At 43.3% G+C, this 25,206-nt stretch overlaps 2 protein-coding genes across 12 annotated transcripts; one reads left to right on the top strand and one right to left on the bottom strand.

The window, feature by feature from the left end:
- Positions 1-3,151: 3,151 nt before the first annotated feature.
- LOC137614178 (calcium-independent phospholipase A2-gamma-like) lies at positions 3,152-13,878 on the bottom strand. 9 transcript variants are annotated; one of them, XM_068343870.1, is made up of 10 exons: positions 13,607-13,872; positions 13,289-13,434; positions 11,486-12,087; positions 9,832-9,984; positions 9,604-9,761; positions 9,219-9,313; positions 8,956-9,127; positions 8,819-8,876; positions 8,533-8,727; positions 3,152-8,347 (listed from the first exon to the last, which is right to left on the bottom strand). In XM_068343870.1, the coding sequence occupies exons 3-10, from the start codon at positions 12,059-12,061 to the stop codon at positions 7,889-7,891; spliced, it is 1,866 nt and encodes a 621-aa protein (XP_068199971.1). In that variant the 5' UTR covers positions 12,062-12,087; positions 13,289-13,434; positions 13,607-13,872; the 3' UTR covers positions 3,152-7,888. The 9 variants fall into 9 exon arrangements, 8 of the variants coding, with proteins under 8 accessions (XP_068199971.1, XP_068199940.1, XP_068199921.1 ...); XM_068343839.1 differs by having other exon boundaries at positions 11,486-12,874; XM_068343820.1 differs by having other exon boundaries at positions 11,486-13,158.
- Positions 13,879-17,104: 3,226 nt separating this feature from the next.
- LOC137612159 (monocarboxylate transporter 2-like) lies at positions 17,105-24,881 on the top strand. Of its 3 annotated transcripts, XM_068340535.1 has the most exons (6): positions 17,110-17,234; positions 19,666-19,765; positions 20,799-21,030; positions 21,102-21,245; positions 22,956-23,819; positions 23,920-24,881. In XM_068340535.1, exons 3-6 carry the CDS (start codon positions 20,799-20,801, stop codon positions 24,123-24,125), a joined length of 1,446 nt encoding a protein of 481 aa, XP_068196636.1. In that variant the 5' UTR covers positions 17,110-17,234; positions 19,666-19,765; the 3' UTR covers positions 24,126-24,881. The 3 variants fall into 3 exon arrangements, with proteins under 3 accessions (XP_068196647.1, XP_068196636.1, XP_068196656.1); XM_068340546.1 differs by lacking the exon at positions 19,666-19,765 and having other exon boundaries at positions 17,105-17,234; XM_068340555.1 differs by lacking the exons at positions 17,110-17,234; positions 19,666-19,765 and adding an exon at positions 19,806-20,672.
- The last annotated feature ends 325 nt before the right edge of the window (positions 24,882-25,206 follow it).

Raw genomic sequence — 25,206 nt, forward strand, 5'->3', positions numbered from 1 at the left:
GGTCTGAGTGAATTTCGCAAAGTGTAAGGGTCTGGGACACATGGTGCTCTTTGAAGACAGCATTATTTACGGCCTGTAAATCTTGGACCATACGCCATCCTACAGATGGTGCTTGTTTTTTTACTGGGAATATTGGAGTATTACATGGCAGCTATTAAGTCATTAATTACTGGTTTTATGCCTTCATATGCATCCTGTTTTAATGGATATTGTCGCACACAAGGTCTATGTTCAGTTTTAGGTCTAATTTGTACAGGTAGGGTTCCTTTTATTAAACCAACATCAGTGGAATTTCTAGACCATAATTTCTCTGGAACGTCTTTTAACAGTTCTTCCTCTTCTTGTGTGAGCACAAACAGTCATTGGTTAGACAGATTTTTAGTATACATGTGTACGCCTTTTTGTACTTGGATTGTCCAGAACAATGCTTTTCTGGTCAGTCCAGTGGCAGCACTTATAACCATAGTATCAGAGATGTGTTCCCAATCAACTGCATTTTCACCTTTTACCACCATTTTACTCCAATCTTTCCAATTTTCTGTATTACTTTTATACAAAGCAATAAAAGGTGCTGTCCACATTTTTAACAGTCTTACTGTCTCTGTTGATAACAACTTAACTGCTGCAGCTGCATTAGCTTCCCCATCTGAATAGACATAAGTTACTGTGACTCTTGTTGGCGTGGCTTTAGTTAAACTCTTTTCATAATTTTCATCAGGTCCTGGTGTGGTTTTGTACCAGAGTGTGATATGCAAATCTTCCTCTGACATTTTGTTCTGTATTTTAGGTACTATCTTTTGTCCCTCTGTCATCAGAGCTGTGGCTGTCTCATGAGGTGTTTTATTTGGAATATCAAGGGAGTAATAATAAAACAGTTCACCTGTTCCCTGGAGAACAAAAATGTCTCCCTTTTGAAGGTCTGCTTTTCTCTTTACTACAATGTTTCCCTCAAAACTTGGCATTAATGCTAATCCTAGCAATAGCAGACCGTCACGGCCTAATAGATTTACAGGACAATCAGGAAACATTAATATTGACATTTGACAGGACTGTCCTTGGGGATCTCTCAACCAAACGGGTTCTGATTGTGGTACAGCGGACATTTTGCCATTAGCAGATTTTACTATCACACTCTGGTTACTTTGTCTGGAGCCTGGAATAGACTCCTTACGTATCATTCTTCACGCACCAGTGTCACAGAAGAAAGTCATAGGTTTTCCATTTACCATTAGCAATGTTTCTGGTTTTACTCCATCCATCAAGAACAAATCTTTTAAGTTTATAATTAAGAACTTCTTTTGTCTCACATTCCACTTTAAAGTCTTTCTCTATCTATTTATTTATTTATTTTCTGTCAACGAATCACATTCTCTTAGTCAATCTTAATCTACTCTTTCCTTATCAGGACAATCTCTGGCTACTGTATATGTCCTTCCTTCCCACAACATTAACATTCTGACATGTTCTATGTAGCTCCACCTCTTCCATCTCCTCCTCCATGTCTCCTACCTCCAAAGCTGCCTCTAAAACTTCCCTGATAGAATATGTCTTCTTCTTTCTGATTAAAGGCTCCTGCTGACTTCCTGTTTCTTTTCTTTCACTTATCTTTACTTTCTCTTATCAACGTGCTTAAACTTTCTAAAGAATTCCCGTTCAATATTCCCATTAATGTAAACCCCTTTTTATGATTCGGTGCCAAAATAAAACATTTATAACCTCATATTTACCCCATAATTTGAATTGACTCAATGGGTAATATAAATTTAATACTTATACTTTCAATGGCTTATCAATCACACAATGCACACTCACACTGATCTCCCCATACGTATATGGTTGGATCTTATCAAACACGCACTAACTTGGGTGACTTTATTTCAGCCAGGTGGCTGGTATGACACTTTCATACTGAGCAGCTCTCACCTATAGTATACAGAGAATATATACCAGAAACTGAAAGACTCACCACAAAGTTTATATCACTTATATAATTTATACATTCATATGCCCATTTTATTTCAATGGAATATACAGTATGTGCTAATTCTTTCCTTTTCTTACTTTGTGTTTATACTTTTCTTTTGTTATTTCTTTTTTCTCTATTTTTATTTTTTCCCCATTATGTTGTAGCTACCCTTTATTATTATTATTATTATTATTATTATTATTATTTCATGAAGCGCTGCTATTTTTATGTGTTTAATTGACCTCCAATTTATACTATCCTCTATTATCATCTGTCTTTTATTTTAAACTTTTTTTAGGATCCTGTTTTTCAATAAGTTTCCAATCTTAACACTGCAGTGTATCTTTGGCCTTTATTTGACTTATTCCTTTCCCCATTTTAAAATTTTAGTCCAGTCTGTCAACACCTAGGGTGTTCTAAAAACTGGTTTTCTGTCAGTAGGGCAGCAAATCAATTTCCTGTTGTGGTAATTCTCACTTCAACTCTTTCGAGTGGAGAATTCTTGCCTTTGCATCCACACCAGTCTGCTGCTTACAATCCTACTGTTAGTATGAAATAATAACACCTAGTGGTATTTTATTTCCATTCACACTCTCACTTTCTCACACAAACGTTTGTCCACGGAATTTAAGCACCTATTTTGCAGGACTCCGCCATCCTTTGATTTAGTCAGCCAATTTACACGGATCTTCCGGACTCCGTCGTCCAAATTTGTTACACGGAATTTGTCGGACTCCGTCGTCCATCAATTATCACGGAATTTATCGGACTCCGTCGTCCCTCGTTTACCTGCTAGTGACTAGTATTTTCAGGGTTTGTACTCTTCAGCCAATTTACACGGATATTCCGGACTCCGTCGTCCAAATTTAGTTTACTTTGCGCATCGGCCCACATTCATTCATTTCCTTTTAAACAGCTTGTACTCACCACTGTTGTCTTCCCTCTCGGAATGCCGTCAACCCGTGGATCCCAGCTGGTGACTAGGAGGCCGGTCCTGGAAAGGATCTGTTAGGCTGCTCCTAGGCTAGCCTGCCGTGGCCACGGTCTTTCCGGTGTCCTCGTCACCCGCTGGAATCCTTAGGTGTATTGGCATCCGGCTCGAAGGACCAATTTAATGTCAGGTTCAGGCAACCTAAAACATTCAAACACACTCAAAAAGGAGAAGACAACAGTTAGACTCGCGAGGGGAAACGAACAGAGATGTGCCCAGTTACAGATGTCTATCCGCTCCCAGGATTTCTCTGCCGAACCCTCTTTTTATTTAGGGCAGTCCCTGTTTACATTTATTTTTCTAAGGGATGGGGGGCAGAAAGACAACAGTAAAACAACATCTGGCATGAAGCAATAAAAAAGTGACACAGTCATTCTAATCTGTTTTAGGGCATCCTCTCCTTTGAAGATAACAACCAGTGTCACTCTTATTGTCATTCAGAGGTCGCATCCTGCTCAGATGGCTCCCACCAACACTCTGGTGGTCCCCCTGCTGGTCTCGTCTGCCTAGAAAAGAACTTAAAACATAGTAATACACTTCATACAGATATAAACATTAACACGGCCATGCTACAAAGAATAAAGGAATATAAAAAGAGTAAATATGAGATAAATTATATACATTATTCTAACACATATAAAGGTGTTAGAATGGCCAAAGTCCAGACCTCAATCCAATGGAGCATCTGAGGAAAGATCTGAACACTGCTGTGCACAAATGACATCTATCAAACCTTAAGGAACTGGAGCTGTTTGGTACGGAAGAGTGGGCAAAGATTTCTGTCTAAAGATGTGTAGAACTTATAGAAACACACCCAAAAAGACTTGTGGCTGTGATCGCAGCAGAAGGACAAAGTATAACTCAAAGGGGGCCAATGCTTCTGCACGTCCTACTTTTCAGTTTTTTATTTGTAACACAATATAAAATGTTGAATAAATTTGGTTCAACTTCATTATTGTGTCTCACATGTTGTTGATTCTTGAAAAATATTTTCAGTTTTTTATCATTGAGTTTGAAGCCTGAAATGTGGCAAAATGTCAGAAAGTTCTTGGGGGGCCAATACTTTCGCAAGGCACTGTGATTCAAGCACCGGGGAACCAAAGTAAACCAATGTAAGAAAGTATGATTGCCCTCTGTAACCTTCATCAGTTTGTTCCTGTGCCAGAGAATGCATGGAGTTGCATCTAGAGAAAAAAAATATCATTAATAATTAATTGTCTCATGAAACACGTCATTTATATGCCTGACGTACCCCATTACCCCAATTCCCAAATGCCCCTCCGTGTCCTCTGTGAGAAGTGGTAGGTTGTGATGTTGGGGCAACACATAATGAAAACAGATCATGGTTTGCATTATAATATACCAAGGCTACTGCCAGTGCGGAAGCTGTCATATCTTCCATGATATAGTAAATTTATCCATGTATGATCATACAGTTACAACTTCATGTTTAAAATATCTGCGCCTGTGTTCTTTATATTAAACAAAAAAAAGTGTTTACATCCAATGTTCAACTAATCGATCACATTGTATACACTATCTATATCAAGTAACATTGTGTGTGGTAGTTCTTTATTTGTCAACAATATTGCAGTGATGTTTTTCTCTTACGTCATGAATAAGTAGTGGGGATCAATATTATTGCAATTGATGGGCTATTTGATAACTGAGACTCAAGTCTGATCACTCACGCATTTCTAATCAATTATAGACAAAATGATGTGCATATACTCTGCCTCATACTAGTTATATAAATCCTGGAATCGTCACTTCAGTAGAGTAGAATGAAGTGTAGAATGTGTCCGCTGCATCAAATCAGGCCCCTTCTAGACCACAAATGGATCTGAGAGGTCTTGAGATGATAAATTAAAGAGACAAATAATTTAAGTGTTACAAAATCTCTGATTTTTTAAAAATGTCTTTTATCATACTGTCTTTGAGTGTCAAATACTTAAATTACACAACCTCAGATGATAAAATCACTCAAAAACATGAAATATTTTAGTGGCCACTGGTGACGAATCACAAACCAAAAATGATTTCAACAATTCATTTATTATATTACGCTTCTTAAAAAAATGTAATCACACAAATATAGTGGCATCAAAATAAATAATGAGGTAAAAGTACATGAAGCCAAGATCACACTGCTGTCTCAGTACTAGTGTAGCACAGAATCCAACACACCATCTGTATGAATACGTGGTGAACCAGAAAGTTAATGTGGTCGTACTTGCCTCTCTCAAAGCAGGGCTCTCTCCTCCTCATGTCTGCCTCCCAATGTCCTAATTATCTGAAGGACTTATTCCCAACAAAATTAGTTTTGCTGATGCAGGTTTATCCACTTAATGTCTTAGTTGGTCAGATATCAGGTCAAGGATCTTCGAGGAATCGCTTCACGTCGGTAACAGTTTCTGAGTCACTGCCCACCCATCTCATGAATAATGGATGATTGGTACACATCACCCACTCATCACCCACTTCACCGCTCTGACTGGCCTCTCTAATGCCAACCGTACACAAATAATATGAAATAAATGTTTGTTTTTTCTTTACACCAACAGAAATGGAAGTGGTCGAGCTTTCTTATCTTCTTCAGGATTTCCTCTCCCATAAGTGAATAATGTCTTGTGTAAAATCTATTTGATTAGACCAACTGAGCCAAAGTACCCCACACAACTGGCATCGTTGTTGGTGCTGAAGACTTTAAAATGTGGCCTTCATTGTTGACTGGAGTGAGCGATGGAACAGAGGATGAAATTTGGTTTCTTGCCTATTAATTTTTATAAAAACCGGCAAATCTGTGGTCATGTGACCAATAGTGCTGCAACAGATGGAAAAGTTCCAAACTCAACAATTTAATTTCCAACCTTCTATCCTATAACACGCTGTGCCGTCCGGGTGTATCTCTTCCATTTGTTTCAGATGTTTCATCTCAACAATTAGAACACATCCAGTTTTTCAGAAAACCCAATTTTTCACAGAGCTTTCCACGTTAATATCCTTACAGGATGAAAAAGGTCAATGGAATTCATGGTTTTCAGTGAACTGTACCAAAGGAGACAGACGGACGGACGGACGGACGGACGGACAGACAGACACAGGAAATACAAAGACAAGCTGCATGTGTGAACACAGGTACCATCTCACGGTCATTAAGTCTTGACCCGTGCCGGCTGTCAGATACCCACATGGTCAGAGTGAGGTTAGTCATTGATATAAAATATTACTTTTCTGTTCAAATTTGTTGCTGATTACTCAAGATTTTATGTTTTTTTTTCATATTTAGAAATATGATCTGATGGATTGGACTCTCATATCTCTGAATCTGATGCTTTGCATCCCCTGGCCTCTCCACCCACAACAGACACACGACTTGCTTCTGACACACGTGACAAAAGCAGACGCTTCTCGGCTGTCAGACTTGGTCTCCTCCCCACCAGTGGAGCAAAGTGGGCCTGATAGTGAGCGGTGATCAGTGCCACCAACCCGACTGCACCCTGAAGAGGCAGACAGAACCAGGTCCAGGGCTCAGATGGCGTGTGGGAGGAGGCTTTCAGCTGCACAACCTACCTGCTCAAACCCGCTTCTCTGCCCTTTGACATCACCACTCAGGGATTGGGGTCCAGAGGATGGAGCAACACTGTTGTTGTGGAGCATTAAGTCATCACCGATTCATGATGGACAATTATACAAGCTGATGTTTTCACTTGAAGGTGACACAAGAAAGATTCAGACCAATTAATTAGAGAGGAAAATGAAAGCCTTCACCAACCTTCATAACAAGTCAACAAAGAGCTGCCGAGGCATTTTACTTAAGCGGCTAATGTTGACCCCATGGTGGTGCTAGAAGAGAAGTTAGCATGAAAAGGGTTCAACATCACACACACTGAATTTCTCGACCAAGGGGAACGCCACCGAAAAACAGACTTCGTCCCAGATGTCTCACACAACCTTGTTGAGCGGGATCTGACCAATCCCACTGCTCTATATAGAGTATGACATCATTAAAACCTAGAATTGGATGGGTATCGTGAAAGGAGGAGGAGGAGGAGGAAAAGGAGGAGGAGGAGGAGGAAGAGAAGACTCTAAAGGAGTGTCTTCATGTTGGAAGATTGCGACGGTGAGCGTCTCAGCGGTCACACCTTTGACAGGTGTGTAGTTGCTTCCCCTTGATGCAGTGGAGGTGGATTCTTCTCTCATTTCACATCATATTAGTCTTATCTATCACTTTGTCATCTTAAAGCAAATGACAAGAAAGATAACAGAACCCCGACGGGACGGTTGGGTCGCACCGAACAGCAGACAGGGCCTGAAAGCCTGTTAAAACAATTCCATTGTGGAATCCACAAATCAATGTGACATCATCTCCACCATGATGGGAGAGTGGAGTTAAACAGCAATGACCAGTCATGAACTCATTAGTCGATTAGGTTCAGCTTTCATTCAGCTCCCATCAAGCAATAATGAACAACAGGCTGCTTGAAAGACCAAATACTTTCAGTTGTTCTGTGTTGAGGCAGAACCACGAACACACAACCCTTAATATTCTATATTAATCATTTAATCCAAATATAAACTACAAAACAAGAAGGACTATCATGGTAAAATCAACATTTCCACACATGGTGGAAGAAAATTTAAATAGAGTGCCTGGCAGGGTCTCAATCAACAAATCACCAAACACCTTGAGTCAGACAGGGATGCTGGTTACCCCCACAATACAGCAGTCCTGACAGGGTGTATTATTCAGGATTTAAAAGCCACATCCATAGACAGTGACTCACTTGTAGTGAGTGAGTCACACACCCTAACCCTAAAACGGGGCTCCCTTGTTTGACACAGTGGGGTGTGGAAGCATTTACGCTTCACACAATGGAGGTAGCAACCATTGGATGTGACTCAGGTGCGCATCTCCATCAGGAACCGACTCATTCCCATCTCTGCTTCAGCACCCAGGCCCTCTCACTCATCCAGTCCCTGGTCCTGCTGAGTGCGGAGCGTTCTGCTCCGAGCACCAAGCACAACCTCGCCAGTTTGGGCCGATTTCTCTCCAGGTATCTCCGGGTGTCCCCCTGCAGCAGGTCCAGGGCCTTCGGCCGGCTCTCATCCAGGGACACCAAAGCGCTCAGCATGGGGTTGAAACGGAAGTAGACATCCGGAGCCAGTAGATCGTCCAGAAGGGTGTGGACCCCTTCGGTATCGGTAGCGCTGCTGATCAGGTTACTGATTTTGGCCCTCAGGCTAGTGGAGGTGACGGGGCCGCGCTTAGCATTGTCATAGCGACCAGTGCCAAGAGACAGAACGCACTGGAAGGGCTGGTTGGGCCACAATAGACGGCTCTCGTGAACAGCCAGGGCGCAGGGATTGTTCAGGATAATTCCTCCGTCCTACGAGAGGACGGAGGAAGAAGAAATCTTAAAAGTGTGGAAGTCGTGTGAAAGATGCAAACTCTCCTGACTGACTTTTTACATTTTAATAGCATATCAATCCTTATTTACCCTATATGACTCATTTGCAGGTCATGAGTAAGATAATTTTGACTCCACTGACAACAGAAGCAACTCAGTCGTACCTGGTGAACGTCACTTTGTAAGGGGAACTCCTGGAAGTATCCAGGGGCAGCTGAAGATGCTCTCACTGCCTGCCACATCTGGAAGCTCGACCCTCCTGCGTAGCGGCTCAGAGAGCCCGGTTTGTGGTTGTAGTTCCGGAAGACAAAGGCCTTCGGACCGGTACCCCAGTTTACCACCGCGCTGACTGCTGAAACCTGAGCAGCAACAAAAATCTATTTAATGCTTCCAGAAACACAACAGTGTTTTTTCTGGGTTTGAACTTCAGGGAGCCATAAATCAACTCACCTTAGGACTCGACGCATCCCCGGCTGTTTTAATAAGTAATTTATGTCCCAGCTTTTCCCTCAATGAGACAAAAGCAGGAAACTATAAGATAGTTCTGATAAAGCAGATGTACTTATCTTGTATTCGTTTGTGCATACTGTAGTATTGTCTCCCAGGTCTCAGTGTTATAGTAGGAGTGACTCCAGCCCATCTTCATGGTGCCGACCAGCGGGTTCTGCTGAAACACTTCAGAGCCAAAGCGTCGATACATGTCAGCACACTCCTCCAGAGAAAAGTGGACCAAGCCCAGCATGAAAGCCAGAACAGCCCCTTTAGAGAACATGAGACAGACGCCACAAAGGAGATTAAACCTGAGATTATTTTGTCATTTTTGGTGACTTTCAGTTCTTGTGTCCAGCACCTGTGCTCACGCCGCAGATGTAGTCGAACAGCTGGTGGATTTTCTTTCCTGTCTCGGCTTCCAGCAGCTTTAACACCTGCAAAGGGACCACGCCTCTGGAAAGAAGAATTAACAGTTAGCATGACATCAAATCAAATCATCAAATCAAGTATCTCTTCGGGTTTGATAAATCAATAACATTGCATTGTGTTAGAATGAAATGAGAGATATGTTACAGTGTAAGTGCTGTGTGACGTAGGTACTTTACGAAATGAAATGAAATGAATTTTTTTTCCTGACTCAGGTCTTAAACGGGCCGCCCTCTGGTCCCCAGCTCAAGACTCTGCTACCCCATCCCCCTTATGCTATGAGGCCTTCATTCCATGATCAAATGTCTTACAGTTACCTTGTGCCGCCACCATCAATGGAGAGCACTCTGATGCCACGACCTCTGACCGGATCAATATAGCCAATCAGAGCCAAGGTTTCTCTGAGGGCGCTCTGCAGCGCTTGCTGCTCTCTGTGGGCTCGTCGCTTTCTCAGCAGTGTGACTGTGGTTTTCTCCTGGAGGCCAAACATCAACTCAGCCTAACGTGGCTTTGCTCAACACTTGTGAAAAAAGATTCCAACACACCTGCCACATTAATGCTTTGCATGATGGGTAAGAAATGAGATGTTTGTTGAGAGCTTCCACGCAGGCGGTCAGAGCTTCTGGTGATGAAGCCTGAGCCAGGCTGCCGATCAATCGCTGTGTCACCTCCTCCGCTGGTCGACGGCTCAGGACGAGCTGCAAACCCACACAACTTTAAACTTTAAGGTCACATGATCAAACTAAGCCAATGACTGCAGGTGGTTTGAGCTAAATAAGAGAAGGATTCTACCAGTCTGCCCTTTGCCCCTCTCAACAACTATTCATCCAATCTGTCACACTAATGTTGCTGGGGATACGTGGTGCTACCGTCGGTGCAGCTTCAACACACAAGTTCTGATCTCACAAGTTCAGTGTGTAGTCGGGGGCTTGAATACAAATCACACAAAGAAAACACAAGACAAAAGGTGGAGAGTTTAAAGCTAGAGGAAAGCAGGTCACATGGTGTGGTCTGAGAAGAAAGGGAGAGTTCAGAGCAGATGATGGAGCTGCAGTAGTAGGACATGACGTAGGAGACGGAGCAGTAGGCTCCACTGTAGATGGAGGCCTACAGTCAAAAATCAGGCTGAGCACCAGGTGGCTGAGGAGCGCCTCCATCCCCTTCCACTGCTCGACGGGGAGGGGTCGCGTGAAGAATGAGAATTTCTCCACAGGGACAATAAACTAGAGCTTATCTTATCTCATGTATGAACAGCTCGTTCCAAGGGTTCCAGCCTCTCATTCTCTCACTATTCCATCACGAGGGCCGTTTAAAGGTTTTTGCACCTGTGCTGCCATGGATACAGACTGTTGCACAAGCGCTGTAGTAAAAAAAAGAAAAACTTGTTCTCACGTTCCCAGTTGGTATGCATAATAATAATAATCATAATAATAGGGCGGCAGTGGCTCAGTGGTAAAGCCAGCAGTAGAGCGGGTCGATTCCCGCTCCCGCCCCCCCAAAAACATACCCGGAGGTGAGCTGACAGTGGGAGGTGTCAGCTCACCTCCGGAGCACTGCCGAGGCACCCTTGAGCAAGGTGCCGTCCCCTTTACAAATTGCTCATTTGAGGCGCACCAAGAAGGAGCTGCTGCCACTCTACCTCCCCTGCATGCCTACAGGCCCCCTTGTGTGTGTGTGTGATACAGGGGCCTGTACTCACAAACATATATGTATGCATGCGTTTGAATCAGTAGCTAGAGTGTGCGTTCTTAATTTCCCTTCGGGGATCAAACCAGTATATAAAATAAAAATAAATAAATAAATAAAATAATAATGATGATGATGATTATTATTATTATTATTATTATTATATCAATATTATTATAATAATAATAATAACAACCACCATCATTATCAATTAAATACAGTATGATAGACATATCTCCATCTGTTATGTGTTAATTGATCAATGACAAATAATCATTAAGAAGACTCCATGTTATACGCAGAGCCCTCCAGACGGCTCGGGTTCACCTTGTCTCTGAATAATTCTATCTAGTGAGCAATTAATGCATTGATAACCCCACACAAAGTCGAGTGTGACAGCCCAAAGCAAACGATACCAGCCAATCAGGACGACTCAACAATCAGAATGGGTCATTTTATTGTGATTAAATTTGATTCTTGATCAATGTCACACCACACTTCATTTCAGCTCACCTTCTGATGTGTGGTTGCGGATGTTTTGCGTTCCCCAGTCAGGGTTGAGGGGCTCGGCTTTAGATAAGCGCCCAGGAAGCCGGGAATGATGCTTGTGGGGTGGCGAAGGCAGTTCATAAAGGACACGGTTTTCTCAGACGTAACAAATCCAGGGTCCGTGTCCAGCTCATCAGTGTTCGCATCCAATCCACTTTGCCCCTTGAAATACTGATTGATGTGCCTGGAGGTCTGGAAATAGTTCTCTCCAAATCCGGTGGTATTGGTGCTGCTATGAAAAAGGCCTCCGTATTCAGGGACGGGAGCCTTTTCTCCCTTCTGTTGTAACATGGCATCTTGATTTTTTGAGGTAGCTTGTGGTAAAAGGCAGTGTTTAGGTTTCTGCTGTGAATTGCGCTGATCTTGATCGACTCCATCGGGTACCTTCACGCCAAAGTACTTATTAATGTGTCTGCCAAAGTGAGTGTAGCTGGCGCTGTAATCGGATTCCACTTCCGTCTGCTCAGGACCTGATTCCGACTTAATGATCTCAGTCCTTTGGACTTGTCTTCTCCTCCGTTTTCTTCTGGTGCTGGGCATCCTTTCCAAATCCTCCCGCTGAGGAACTTTTGCAAAGTTGCGAGAAAAGACCGAGTTAATATGATTAGCAATATAGCTATAGCGCTTGCCAAATGTTGTCACCAGTGAGCTAGTGTGACATAGCTGCGGTCCAAAATGTTCCTGTGATGAAGGACTTGTTTCTAGACTCTCCTGTTTATCTTTGAATTTCAGGGCCTGAGTTACATCTTTGCCTTCAGATAACTTTTGCCCTCCGGCTGCCTGATGTCTTTGGCTTCGTCTCTTCCTGCGTGACCTGCCTAGATTGTCTGGAGTTGCAAGACATGCATTTTCAGTTTGGGTTACAAAATCCATTCTTCTGAAATAAATGTTAATATGTCTGCACAGTCGATTAAAAGATCTCAGTGAACTGAAGTTGAAACTGGTGGCTGAACGGTCCTCAAAGATCCCGATTGGAGCTTCGGCTTTGAACACATTCCTTTTGGATGATGAACAAAAACGCACAAACTGGACATAAGAGGTAGCGCTTGTGTCAAGGTGGTGGAAATATTTAAAATGAGGTTCCCTCATGAATCTGCAGGGATTAGGAGGTGACAGCGAGCTTCTGTGGAGGTCCCGGTGGAGTTGTGCATTAGTCACACAAGGAAACTTCCTAAGGATGCTCATCAGGTATCTTATTTTGCAGCATGAGGGTAAATTCTTGCTCACAGAAGCTGAACACAAGGTGATGGTGAGGTAGCGACACATGTTTGACCGGAGGACCGATCAATCAAAGCCCAAGTGTCACTCTTGAGCAGTCACTGATTTAAGTTGTGGTAGCATCTCAACTGGAAGCTAGGACAATACAAAAAAGTTAGACAAAGCCATGCAAGCAGCTATCTGTACGCTAATACCCAAACAATCATAGAATGCTGTTTAGCCGGTATGTTAGAATGATAACACTGGCTAATGTTGTTACTATGCATAAAGAATTATATGAAAATGAAGGGAATGCTGTGTTTTTTTAATCTGATATACTTTGACATAATGATGGGCATAAAAGAAAATAAACAAAGGAAGTTATTACCTTATGATTGATACAATCATTGGAAATCTGCCCAAAAGCTGAAGCCTTGTTGCTAAAGTCATGAGGAAACATTGTCTGTCAACAATGACTGATTGATTTTTCTCTTCCTGACTGTGCCATTAGCATGGTCACGATGCTAGCATGGCTAATATGTGTATGTGTCTTGACTCGAAGTGAATTACCCCCTGCAATAAGCACAAGCGTCTGGTACGTCTGGCCTCGTGTCCTCCGGCTGTCTGCAGCGCAGGAACGCTGTCACCTCCACCAACAGGTGCGCACACTTTGTTCAACAATAGCTTTGACCTTCCAAAGTTTCCGAACACAACGTCTGCGATGTGAATGAAACAAGACACCTCCTAGCAAAATGCTTGGCTGGGAAATAACTACATTCTGCCAATAGTTGACAGACATGTTACAGAAACACAAGAATGCACACAGCTGCCCTTGGAGTCTATCTATTTTTTGCAAATATGAGAAGGACAATGTGAAATAACACAAACCTTCTCCGCTGTGTCTTCACAAGAGAATGACGTCAGGTTTGTGATAGTCAGATGTTTAATGTGGCTGTTTTCACCTGCAGTGAGGGAAGGTCGTGGACCTGCGTCCCTGAAAGCCTCTCTAACCTTGACAGATTAGCATTCACCAGAGATTTACCTTGAACACAACCCTTAAGTCTTCTTTCTTCACAATGCTTCTTCAACTTTTTTCCGGTTCTTTGAAATCCAGTAAAGCATTTTGACAGAAGGAAGCGAAGGGAAAGTGCTTCTGAAATTCTCTGTTTTGAAATTCAATACAGCTCTTCTTGCCCCCCCTCAGTGCTTTGATGTCATTGGCTGAGCTGGACTAGGTGTCGGCAAGCGTGACCAATGCTTGGGGAGTCCATACAGGCTTTAGGTCATGTGTTGTCAGCACTGACTGGAGACCATCTAAAGTTAGTGGGGGCCGGGGGGTAATTTAAGGGTCAGCTAATCTTAGCAGCTTAAGGCAAAGAACCACGGAACACACACAAACACACACATTCACAGCGACACCGGTCGCTAGGAACTGTGAGCAAGGTCATGTGATGCAAACCAATAACAAATAACAGACCCTACAGTCCCCTTCAAGTCAATCAAGTCTCAGGCCCCGTCCACGCGATGACGGATTTTTTGAAAACGCAACTTTTCTGTTGCGTTTATACCTTCCATCCACACGACAACGCAGATATCCGGAACGAAAATGCAACTTTCTAAAAACGCTGGCCGAGGTGGATTTTTTTAAAAACGCTGGGTCTGCGTTGTCGTGTGGACGGTGTATCTGCAACTTTTTAAAAACGCTGACGTCTTGTCTGCAACGAAAACCTCCGTGACGTCATATTTATGGGCCCGTGTGTTGTGACAACACAACACGGAGGATTCCTATTGGATAAAATTTGACTCAATACTGCCACCACATGGTTTGGCATGCTTATAGCCGTCTTTGAAAACGCACTGCTGCGTTTACGTTTTTTTGAAAATGCTGTTGTGTGGACGCGAATCGTTTTTGATGCATTTTTAAAAAGTGGCGTTTAAAATAAAATCCGTCATCGTGTGAACGGGGCCTTAATCTCTTAATCAATAAACATACGTCCGATTCATGTTACAGGATTTTTAAGCCATCTCTTTAAAAAATGATTTTTTCCATCTGCATCTAAGCATTATTTCTTGAGAAACTCAAAAAAATATGGCATATTAAATGAATGATTGAATTAGTTCATTTAACATAATCTAACAAAATAAATCTACTTTATTCATAATTACTGTTTCCAACGCTTTCAGGGGACAAGTCAACTGTGAGCCAACCTGGTCATCATGGTCCCTTCCATCATTTTGATGGCCACAGGACAGCTTTCATCTCAAGGCATCTACCCACAGATGCCTCACAAAAGGGTCTGTGGGTAGATGCCTGATTTTCTGGGGGGGGTTTTGTTATCGACCTCAGTGGGCGTCGGCAGGAAACTGCCTGGATTGTGGTTGATTTTCTACAAATTTGTCCTGGTATGACATCATCACATGCAGCAGACCCCGCCCGCCATCCTTTGTTGCTGCCGATCTCTTCATCTTCAACAGGGTTCTCCCACACAGTGTTATTAACCCTAGTGATCTGCATTTACTTTTTTGTTTTTTTGTTATATATCTTTGGATGTTAATATGAGACCTACAGACTGAGATCAGCTCCACTGGTCGTTTCCTGTCGGTGGACAAACCTCCAGTCCAGCTAAAAGCCGGTCCCAGCAAAACATCCTTCACTGAACAAAAAGAGTCACGACCCGTGTCGGACAGTCTGTAGTGTGAGCTGGCAGTGGGAGGTGCCAGTTCACCGCCGGGGCGCCTTTGAGCAAGGCACCGACCTCTTTTTAAGTTGCTCATTAGGGCGTGCCATGAAGGAGCTGCCCCTCCCTCACTTTCATACAGGCCCCTGTGTGTGTGTGTGTGTGTGTGTGTGTGTGTGTGTGTGTGTGTGTGTGTGTGTGTGTGTGTGTGTTACAGGCCTGTACACACTATCTACTGTATATATCTATTTATATACATATATATACACACACACACACACACACACACACACACACACACACACACACACACACACACACAGTATATATACAGTATATATATACTGTGTGTATATATATATATATATACAGTATATATATGTGTGTGTGTGTGTGTATGTATATATGTATATGTATATATGTATATGTATATATGTATATGTATATATGTATATGTATATATGTATATGTATATATGTATATGCATGCGACTAACTGTGTGCTAGAGTGGACTAACAATTTCCCTGTGGGGATTAATAAAGTACATTACATTTAGAAGATAATGACTGAATGAAACTGAAGCATGTTCACACGATGACGAGGCATGCAGATTTCACCAGGCGGTTGGGTTTGGCTTGAAGCACAATGACAGTCAGAAGGTTTCCGGCCCTGCTGGTGTTCCTACGGTCCAACAGGAAAAACCTGTGGTGTTTTCCTCCTCCGAGTCAATTGACGAGAACTGAACACACATGTCAAAGTGTTTCCCTTACAGCATAGCCGCTGCAGTGGTCCAGGATTGGATATGAACCTGTAGTGAGACAGGAGGCTCATCAGCTGGGATCGTAGAGCACAGGACACGTCCAAAGCGTCTCGTCGAGACGTCGTTGAGCTTCACTCCGCCAGTCTGGCAGGGGGGTGTCAGTTAAATCTACTTTTACAGGTGTTGCAGATTATTTTTCTGTACAAACTAAAGGATCTCTTTCACACAGTGGACAAAGTCCATCGCAGAGCTCCTGAAACCGAGCAGGGAAAGACGATAACAGCACTGTGGTTCTCTCATTCCTGATCACGAGGATCAAACAACTGAAACCACACTTGAAGATGTTAAATGTACCCTCTAGCAGTTGAATATCCAGTACTCCTGTACTTCTATATACCAGCAGACCGCATATTAAAATGTCCCATATTGATATGCAGACCGTTGATGTGTATAGATGTCAGTAATGTGGGACAATTACAAATACAGGGAACTCTCAAGAGAATGAGTGCTAAAATTATATTTACTCAGTACGGATACAGGGGTATGTTTGTTATAATCTCATGAAAAAAAATGTTGTTTTAAGAAAACTACTGAATGACTAAGTTCATCCACTAAGTTTGATAAACTCGCTTAATACTAACATGGATTGACCATAATCTGTATCAGAGAAGAGCAATGGAAGAAATGCGTTAAAAACTGTTTATATTCAAATGTGGCTCAAAATCTCTAAACAATTTAATGCCAGATGTTATAATCCTTCCTGTTCTCCCATAATTATTACTTCTAGTCAAATATTTGACTTGGAAGACAATAAAGAACCTGAATATTAATTGGCTGCGGCTATTCGCAGCACCACAGTGTGAATTCAGTGTCGACCCTGTCAGGATGACATTCTAGTGAGAAGAGGAGAATTTGTGCTGCGGATCCAGTTGGTCCTTTTATGGTAAGGCATGACTGACATGTGAAGGACAGCCTCCGGGACCGGCGTCATTCCCCACGTTAGTCTGAGCCGCAGCTGAAGCACCGGAGACGGACGGACGTCCCTCCTGCTCCCGGTGGTCCCGACTCAAGCCTCAAGGTGAGAACTGATTTTACTGACGCAATGTTCAACGTCCTGCGTGGAATTTAACGTTTTGGAAGTCCCCCCCGCCCCCCCTGTTGGAGTTGACTTCTGGTAGCCAGAGCCCGTTAACGGAGTGAAAACGCGGTTTTAAACGAGCCGTCGTGAGGCGGCCGTCGGTTTTATCGCCATTACGAAGTTATAAAAACACTGGAGGATTTAGTGTCTGAATCTTACTGGCGGAGTGGGACTCCCTCTCACATCAACGATCTTTGGGAGACGTGGTCAAAGCCCTGAAAGTGATCACGTGGTTCGCGCTCAGACAGTCCGTGGGTGTTCGGGTGTGGAAACTAGGGGTGCGCGATACTGGGAATTTTGGTATCGATCCGATACCAAGTAAATACCGGGTAGTATCGACCGATACCGATACTTTTTGCTTGGACATGTCATGATCATTGAATAATTGACCCCCCCCCCCCAGGTAGTTTATTATAATTGTGATAAAAACAGCACAAATACTTTGGGCAATAAAAATGTTTCATTTTTTAATAAATAACTACAATTCAAACTTTAGCAGTATAAAATAAAGTACTTCTACTACAACAACTGTTTCAGAACAAAAGTCAAGAGAGTCAAACCAAAGGAAGCAGCGACGTAACGTAATGTTATTTCAGGAGTTAACGTTTGTTCAACACTTTAATGTACACGCTTCACAATAAGTTAGAGATTATGAGACGCATGTTTGGGGTAATAAATATTACCCTAATGGAAATGGTGTTTCTTCTCTTTCACTATATAACTTTTATTTATGTCACTACAATTCAGACCAAATAGGAAAGCAGTCACATCAATAACAATATCAATAACATATTGGGAACCTTGTATTTTTATCTGATTACTTTAGTAATAGAATTAATCAATAGATGAATCGATTCCTTGGGTAATGGATAGCTGTAGGCCTTAGTGAACAACTGGGTGAACATAGAACCATTGAACCCATCTCCTCAAACTGATCCCCAGTTACATGTGAAAACAGGTGACGTGGGTCTTGTTGGTTTTTGGCTGAAAAGCCTCTCCCAGAGTCCTTCGTCTCTGTCCGGAGGATGCAGCAGGCCAGTGGCCAGGTAGGGGGAGGGGCTACAGGTGTACCTGAGTCACTCAGGCAGAGACTCAGAGGGTAGCAGGGGGCGATGGGAGAGAGGGGGGGGCGCTGTTTGCACAGAGAAGCGGCGCTTTGAGGAAATTGGTGGAGGAGCAAAGTATCGATCCCAGGACAATAGTATCGATCCGATCCAAGTAGTTAGTATCAATAATATCGATATTTGGATCGATCCGCCCACCCCAAGCCGAAACAACTCCGGAGCTGGACTTCCGGCGGCCACGCCCGCGGGGGTCACCGGTAAAGACATACCGGCATCAAACCGGAGGCTGAGCACCCCTCGCTTGACAACATTCTAAAAGCCTCACCTCAGATCACGTTGTCGTCTTACCTGTCTGCCTTACACACGCGGTTGTCAAAACCAAATAAAGCCACACACACCTTGTGGGTGCACCCCCCCCCCCAAGGCATATGACCGCAAAACCGGGAGGCAGGAATCTCCGGCACCGATTCCACGAGGTCTCATCTGTGCTGTTTTCCAAAGACGATTCTATGAAGGGTTCAAGCGGACCCCCCCCCCCCACATATAAAGCTCTACTGTCTGACTTTATAAAGCTCTACTGTCTGACTTTATAAAGCTCTACTGTCTGACTTTATAAAGCTCTAGTGTCTGACTTTATAAAGCTCTACTGACTGACTTTATAAAGCTCTACTGTCTGACTTTATAAAGCTCTACTGTCTGACTTTATAAAGCTCTACTGACTGACTTTATAAAGCTCTAGTGTCTGACTTTATAAAGCTCTACTGTCTGACTTTATAAAGCTCTACTGACTGACTTTATAAAGCTCTACTGACTGACTTTATAAAGCTCTAGTGTCTGACTTTATAAAGCTCTACTGTCTGACTTTATAAAGCTCTAGTGTCTGACTTTATAAAGCTCTACTGTCTGACTTTATAAAGCTCTACTGTCTGACTTTATAAAGCTCTACTGTCTGACTTAAATCTTCTGAACAGATTAGAACAAATCATTCGGTTTGTTGTTGCTCGGATTAAAGGAACAAACTCACATTCAAGTGATTTTAATGCTCACCACTGTTTACCTTAAATGTGTTTGGGTAATTAATACAATAGCCCCCTGGTTTAGCTCTGGTTTAGCTTCTTTTTGACATTGATTTATTATGATTAGCAATAAAAATCTGGTGTGGGGGGGTCTTTTATTGTTCTGTCTGGCCTCAGAAACACGCGTGTGCAGACGGCCTGCGGTGTTCAGATAGAACTCCTCACTGGGATTGGGCAACACCTTCATTCTGATGTTCAGGGGTTTAGTTTGACGAGCGAGTTTCATTTCAGCGGTGGTCGAAGCGGCGGTTCACCTCAGGAGACGTGTTTGAACCAGACCCAGTTTGAACGAGAGGAAAACAAGCTTGGAGCGTATCAACGTCACAACAAGGTAAATATGACCACTTCAGAAGAGCGGACATTAAAGTAGAATTTACACTCTCCTCCTTCAGCGTATCAGTCATGATGATTACTTTCTATACTTCTGACTCTAATCTTATTCAAACTTACATCATCCGTTACGGTTAATGTTTGAGCGTGTCCTCATTTGTTACAGACACATCTATAAATGATTCTAAACGTGTTTTTCGTATTCCTACTGTTCACTCGGTGAACCAAATGCGTTTCCATGTAATGTTTATTAAATTAGAACAATTTGTCATTTTAAACGTAGATAAAAGAAACTCTTTTTTTGTCAGCAAACACGGATCCAAAGAGACTTTGTTCCACGGACTCGAGGGATGTTTTCTTGCTGGAAGCTAACAAAACCTTTCTGCCTTTGAAATCCTTTGGGGGTCCAGTCCCAGAATGCAGCTGTGGTGTTCACACACGTTTAGGGCAGAGGTGGGAAGTGCAGTCCTTCAGGGGGTCTCCGATCACACCCCTTCCTGGTTTTGTTTAAGTTCCAGCTTTAAGTCTCCTGTTGGTCCAGAAACAGAAGCTCCGTTCGTCTCCAAACGGTTTCTGGGTGACCTCCTGTGGTCACATGACTGAAACAGTTTCTGGGTGACCTCCTGTGGTCACATGACTGAATGTATGTTGTTGTTAGAAGATGTTTAGATTCCTGTCCTTTCACTGCTTCTCCGTGCCGGGGGCAGGGCGCACCTCCCTGAGGGATCCTCGTAGGACCTTTGTCAGGGTTGCTGCTTTTCGGTGTGTTGGTCATGTGTTGGAGTGTGCAGGCATGCGTGACGCGATCAAAGGGCTCAGGGCAGTGTTTTTGTCTGGGGGGGAGCTGCAGCCTGGTACAACGCTAAAGTTCATCGCCTGGACAACACGCGTTGCAGCAGGGTGCAGAGGTGAGCCCTGGTGACGCTCGGCTGTAGAATCTGTATATTTGCCTCTTAATGTTTTGATGACTGCCGTCACCTTGGATATGTTCTTTTGGACTCGGTTAACTTCTCTTTCCTCGCCCCACTACCCAGATGGTGAAACGGAACATGGCCCCTCCGGCAGCGACTAAACTGGGCTACACTCCCCCGGACGGAGGCTGGGGCTGGGCTGTCGTCTTGGGCTCCTTCATCTCCATAGGATTCTCCTACGCCTTCCCCAAGTCTCTCACCATCTACTTCAAGGAAATCCAGAAGTATTTTTCAGTTTCTTACAGTCAGACCGCCTGGGTGTCGTCAGTCATGCTCGCCTCGATGTACGCAGCAGGTCAGTCGCCGGCACGGCCGTCACGCTCGTTGATCTCTGGACCACAGCGAGAGTTCTCCACTTGTCTGCAGGACCCGTGAGCAGCATACTGGTGAACCGCTATGGCAGCAGACCAGTGGTTATGGTCGGGGGGGTCATGGTTAGTGCTGGCATGGTGCTGGCTTCTTTTGGCAGCACGATCATACACCTGTATCTTTGTGTTGGCGTCATTGGAGGTAAATAATACTTTTATTTGTTCATTGCTGATTGTGTCAAATAACTTTTGTGGGATTTTACCGCTAAGGCTGCTGTTGTTTGCGAGCTCAGCTTCATAATGTTTGATGGGATTTATTAACAGAAGGGTGCTGTGCATAAAAGGGCAGTTTTGGGATGAGCATCCCTGGTCCAATGGCATCGTTTGTGCCCCTGTATGGCCTGAGAGAGTCTAAAGTGAAAGTATTTACTCCAGTCACAAAGTTTGACAATGTGTTACTCAATCAGAATCCCTGTAGGCATTCCCGTAAACCCGACCACATGATCATGTAACAGCAAGTAAACAAAGTGTAATCCAGCAAATATTGCTCCCTGATGTAGCACAGGAAGAAAAACACTCTGTGTTACAGACTGCACATCTGTCATGGACACAATGGTTTTATTCTTGCTTTATTGTTCATAATAAATCCAAAATGAGGATTCGTCCTCATGGTGATGTTATTTTAATAAATTCTCCTATCAAAACCTGCTGCTGATACAAACAACTCAAAGTTGGGTGTTAGAATGTTTCCATTATTTCTCTAAACCAGGGATTCCCAAAGTGTGGTGTGCGCACCCCCTGTGGTGCGCAAGCTGCCGCTAGGGGGTGCGCGAGTGTGATGGCAGCTGAGCACCTTGAAATACATAAATAATTAAATACATAATTTAAACACTTTTTAATGGAGGATTAAAAGTTTAAATATTCACGGAAATCATTTGTAATTTTCAATTAAAAAACGTTTTGGGAGAATTAAAAAGAAAAAATGCACTTGGCTTTCTCCTAGCTACTTACTAGCTTGTTGTGATAGCAACAACAATAATATGCTGAAATGCAAACGGGTTGAAAACGGGCAGTCTGTCGGGGATTAAATCAGGGAGGAATGAAAGAGGACAGGATACTTTGGCCCAACTGAGAGCTGTGAGGTCTACCAGGATGAAGAAACCCAGCAGGAAACAGAGAGTGATGATGACGAGACAGGGAAACTGAAAACGAGGAGCACAGAACACAGAAAACTCACCCGGACACTTCATCGGGAGAAGGGGGTAAAGAACACAATGAGACTCGTACTCCAAAGAGAAAACATGGTGTTGAACTTGGGCCTATGTTATTTTGATTTTTAGTGGCGGAGTAGCATGCTTGTTAGCATTTAATAACTGTTGCAGTTTGTTAAATAGGCCTATTTGTTACATAGTAATAACTGTTACAGTTTGTTAAATAGGCCTATTTGTTACATAGTAATAACTGTTACAGTTTGTTAAATAGGCCTATTTGTTACATAGTAATAACTGCTGTTATCACTCATCTGTAGTCGGCTCGCTCGGCGACCATTTTGACTTAAAATATTATTATTGTCATTTTTATATTGTTACTATTATTCTCCCCACCGTCTAAAGTGAGAGATCATTAGGCCCATTATTGATCAATCTATTTTGTGTTAACAGGAGCCGATATTATTAAACTTGATACCTATATGGCTATAAAGACTACACCTTTTCTTTCTTTTTTTTCTTTTTTTCGAGCATTGGGCTGCGTCAGCTAAGTCGGGAGGTAGAAGTGGGTGTGCGGCCTGAAAAGTTTGGGAACTGCTGCTCTAAACTAATGTTCTTCTGTCGGCTTTGCATTATATTCGTATGAGCCGTGTAATAATTCAATATTGATTGTGTGATAATGGACCACTTCATCATGTCAACAGGTTTTGGCCTTGCCTTCAACCTCCAGCCAGCCCTGACGATCATCGGCACCTACTTCCACGTCAAACGGCCCCTGGCCAACGGCCTGGCGATGGCAGGAAGTCCAGTCCTTCTGTTCACCCTGGCTCCTCTCAATCAGCTTCTGTTCGACTCCTTCGGCTGGAGGGGGAGCTTCCTCATCCTTGGAGCCATTCTTCTGAACTGCTGCGTGGCCGGATCTCTGATGAGACCGGTCAACAAAAATCTCCATCGCAAACCAGAGTCAGATTCCCCAGAGTGCAACGGTGCAGCCGTGGAGGAAGGCGCTGCTGCGGACGCCAGCGCTCAGTCAGATAACCTTCTGACCCAGGAAAGCCAGAACAAGAGCAAGATTCAAGGCTGCCTGCAAAGATTCATAGATATCTCTCTGTTCAAACACCGGGGCTTTCTCATTTACCTTGTTGGTAATGTTGTCATGTTTTTGGGCTTTTTTGCACCGGTGGTTTTTCTGGCTCCTTACGCCAAAGATCTTGGGATTGATGAATATTCGGCTGCTTTCTTGCTCTCTATTTTTGCTCTGGTAGACATGTTTGTCAGACCGGCCACCGGTCTCATAGGGAACACCAAGTGGATAAGGCCACGGATACAATACTTCTTCAGCTTCGCGGTCACATTCACTGGCGTGTGTCACCTTTTATGCCCATTAGCTTCTGGATATTCGGGTCTTGTCACTTATGCAGTCTTCTTCGGGATAGGATTTGGGATGGTTTGTGCACTGCTCTTTGAGGTCCTGATGGACCTTGTCGGAGCTCATCGCTTCTCTAGTGCGGTTGGACTAGTCACCATCATCGAGTGCGGACCTGTGCTTCTCGGCCCTCCAATTTCAGGTTCATGAATTGAAGATTTTTATTTCAGATTGCATTTTGTCCACAAAAGCATGAAGGCATGTGACATGGTAATGACTGAAGTGTGCATCTTCTCTTTCAGGTGCTCTAGTTGATATATCCGGAGAGTACATGTACATGTACTATGCGTGTGGAGTGCTGGTAGCGCTACCCGGTGTATTTTTCTTCATCATGAACTACTACAACTACAGGAAGCTGGATGAGGAGCAAAGGCAGAGCGTGGCTGTGGAGATGAGGACTGGTGAAGAGGCTCCACAGCCTCAGGTGAACCAGGATGAAAGCAGATGAGGACTTCTGTCCATGTTTATTTTAGCACAAGGCAGGACTGTGCAAATGGCATTATAGAGAAATTTTCCATTCAGGATGATGCTGTTGGACTCTTTGGACCTTTTCTACCTGCAGATAAACACTTGGTGTAAATTCTGATTTTGTGTGCATTATTATTGCATTACGTGACCACTGAAGCTCTCGTGGCCTTTTTTCTCTAAATGTTCTTCTGCCTCGTTGTCCTGAAGTTGTCACAGTAACAGACACCAACATAGCTGCTCTTGCCTTTTCAGTGGCTGATTAAAACGTCCTTTTTATGAGGGACCGATCTAAAATATTGGGTGAAGGTCCCATAATTCAGAGTAGAGGTAAGATCGGGCCTACAAAAATCCAGCCCGACCCAGCCCAAGCCCGTGGGTATAAGCCCGACCCGGCCCAAGCCCGTGGGTATAAGCCCGACCCGGCCCGAGCCCGTGGGTATTAAAGCCCAACCCGGCCCGAGCCCGCGGGTATTAAAGCCCGACCCGGCCCGAACCCGCGGGTATTAAAGCCCAAGCCGCGGGCCGGGTCGGGTTTGGACTCTGCTTTAGATTTTACCTGTAATTCAGAGCCACAAACCTGTTGTTATCCCAACCTTTCCACTAGATGGCACTGGACACTTTCATGTGTAACACGTGTATTGAACTGAATGTACAAAACAGGAATTTTCATCTGTGTTAACAGATTTCAAGTATGGTTGCCTGCCTTTTTTAATTCATTAAAAAATCACTTAACACATGGGAGTAACATTTTATTTCTGTTTTATATCTTAAGAGTGTCTTCTGACACACTATTGTGCTATATCTCTTTTACTGTTCTCTACTTTTAAGGTGTGAATTTTTTATATGTTAAGACAATAAATGTCCCAAAGGAAAATTATAGAAATGTGAAGGGATCCAAGCTGTGTAAATTCTGAACAACTCTGTTAAGAATCTTTGACAAACTAAAGCACACAATCAATTCTAGCTCGCTTACACATGATATCATAGGTACTATATTTTTAAATCACTTTACATGAACTGCTACAATATTGGTATAACCCAAGTAAGACTTGTTATAGGTT

Source organism: Antennarius striatus, chromosome 2 (genome assembly GCF_040054535.1).
Source record: "Antennarius striatus isolate MH-2024 chromosome 2, ASM4005453v1, whole genome shotgun sequence".
Taxonomy (NCBI): domain Eukaryota; kingdom Metazoa; phylum Chordata; class Actinopteri; order Lophiiformes; family Antennariidae; genus Antennarius; species Antennarius striatus.

Coding starts and splice junctions, on each gene's coding strand:
- LOC137614178 (XM_068343849.1), bottom strand. CDS start 12,787: ATGTGTCGCTACCTCACCATCACCTTGTGTTCAGCTTCTGTGAGCAAG. Junction 9,985..11,485: donor CCGCAACCACACATCAGAAG/GTGAGCTGAAAT, acceptor GTGGGTTTGCAG/CTCGTCCTGAGCCGTCGACC. Junction 9,128..9,218: donor CATCTGCGGCGTGAGCACAG/GTGCTGGACACA, acceptor TGTTCTCTAAAG/GGGCTGTTCTGGCTTTCATG.
- LOC137612159 (XM_068340546.1), top strand. CDS start 20,799: ATGGTGAAACGGAACATGGCCCCTCCGGCAGCGACTAAACTGGGCTAC. Junction 21,031..21,101: donor CGCCTCGATGTACGCAGCAG/GTCAGTCGCCGG, acceptor ACTTGTCTGCAG/GACCCGTGAGCAGCATACTG. Junction 21,246..22,955: donor TTGTGTTGGCGTCATTGGAG/GTAAATAATACT, acceptor TCATGTCAACAG/GTTTTGGCCTTGCCTTCAAC.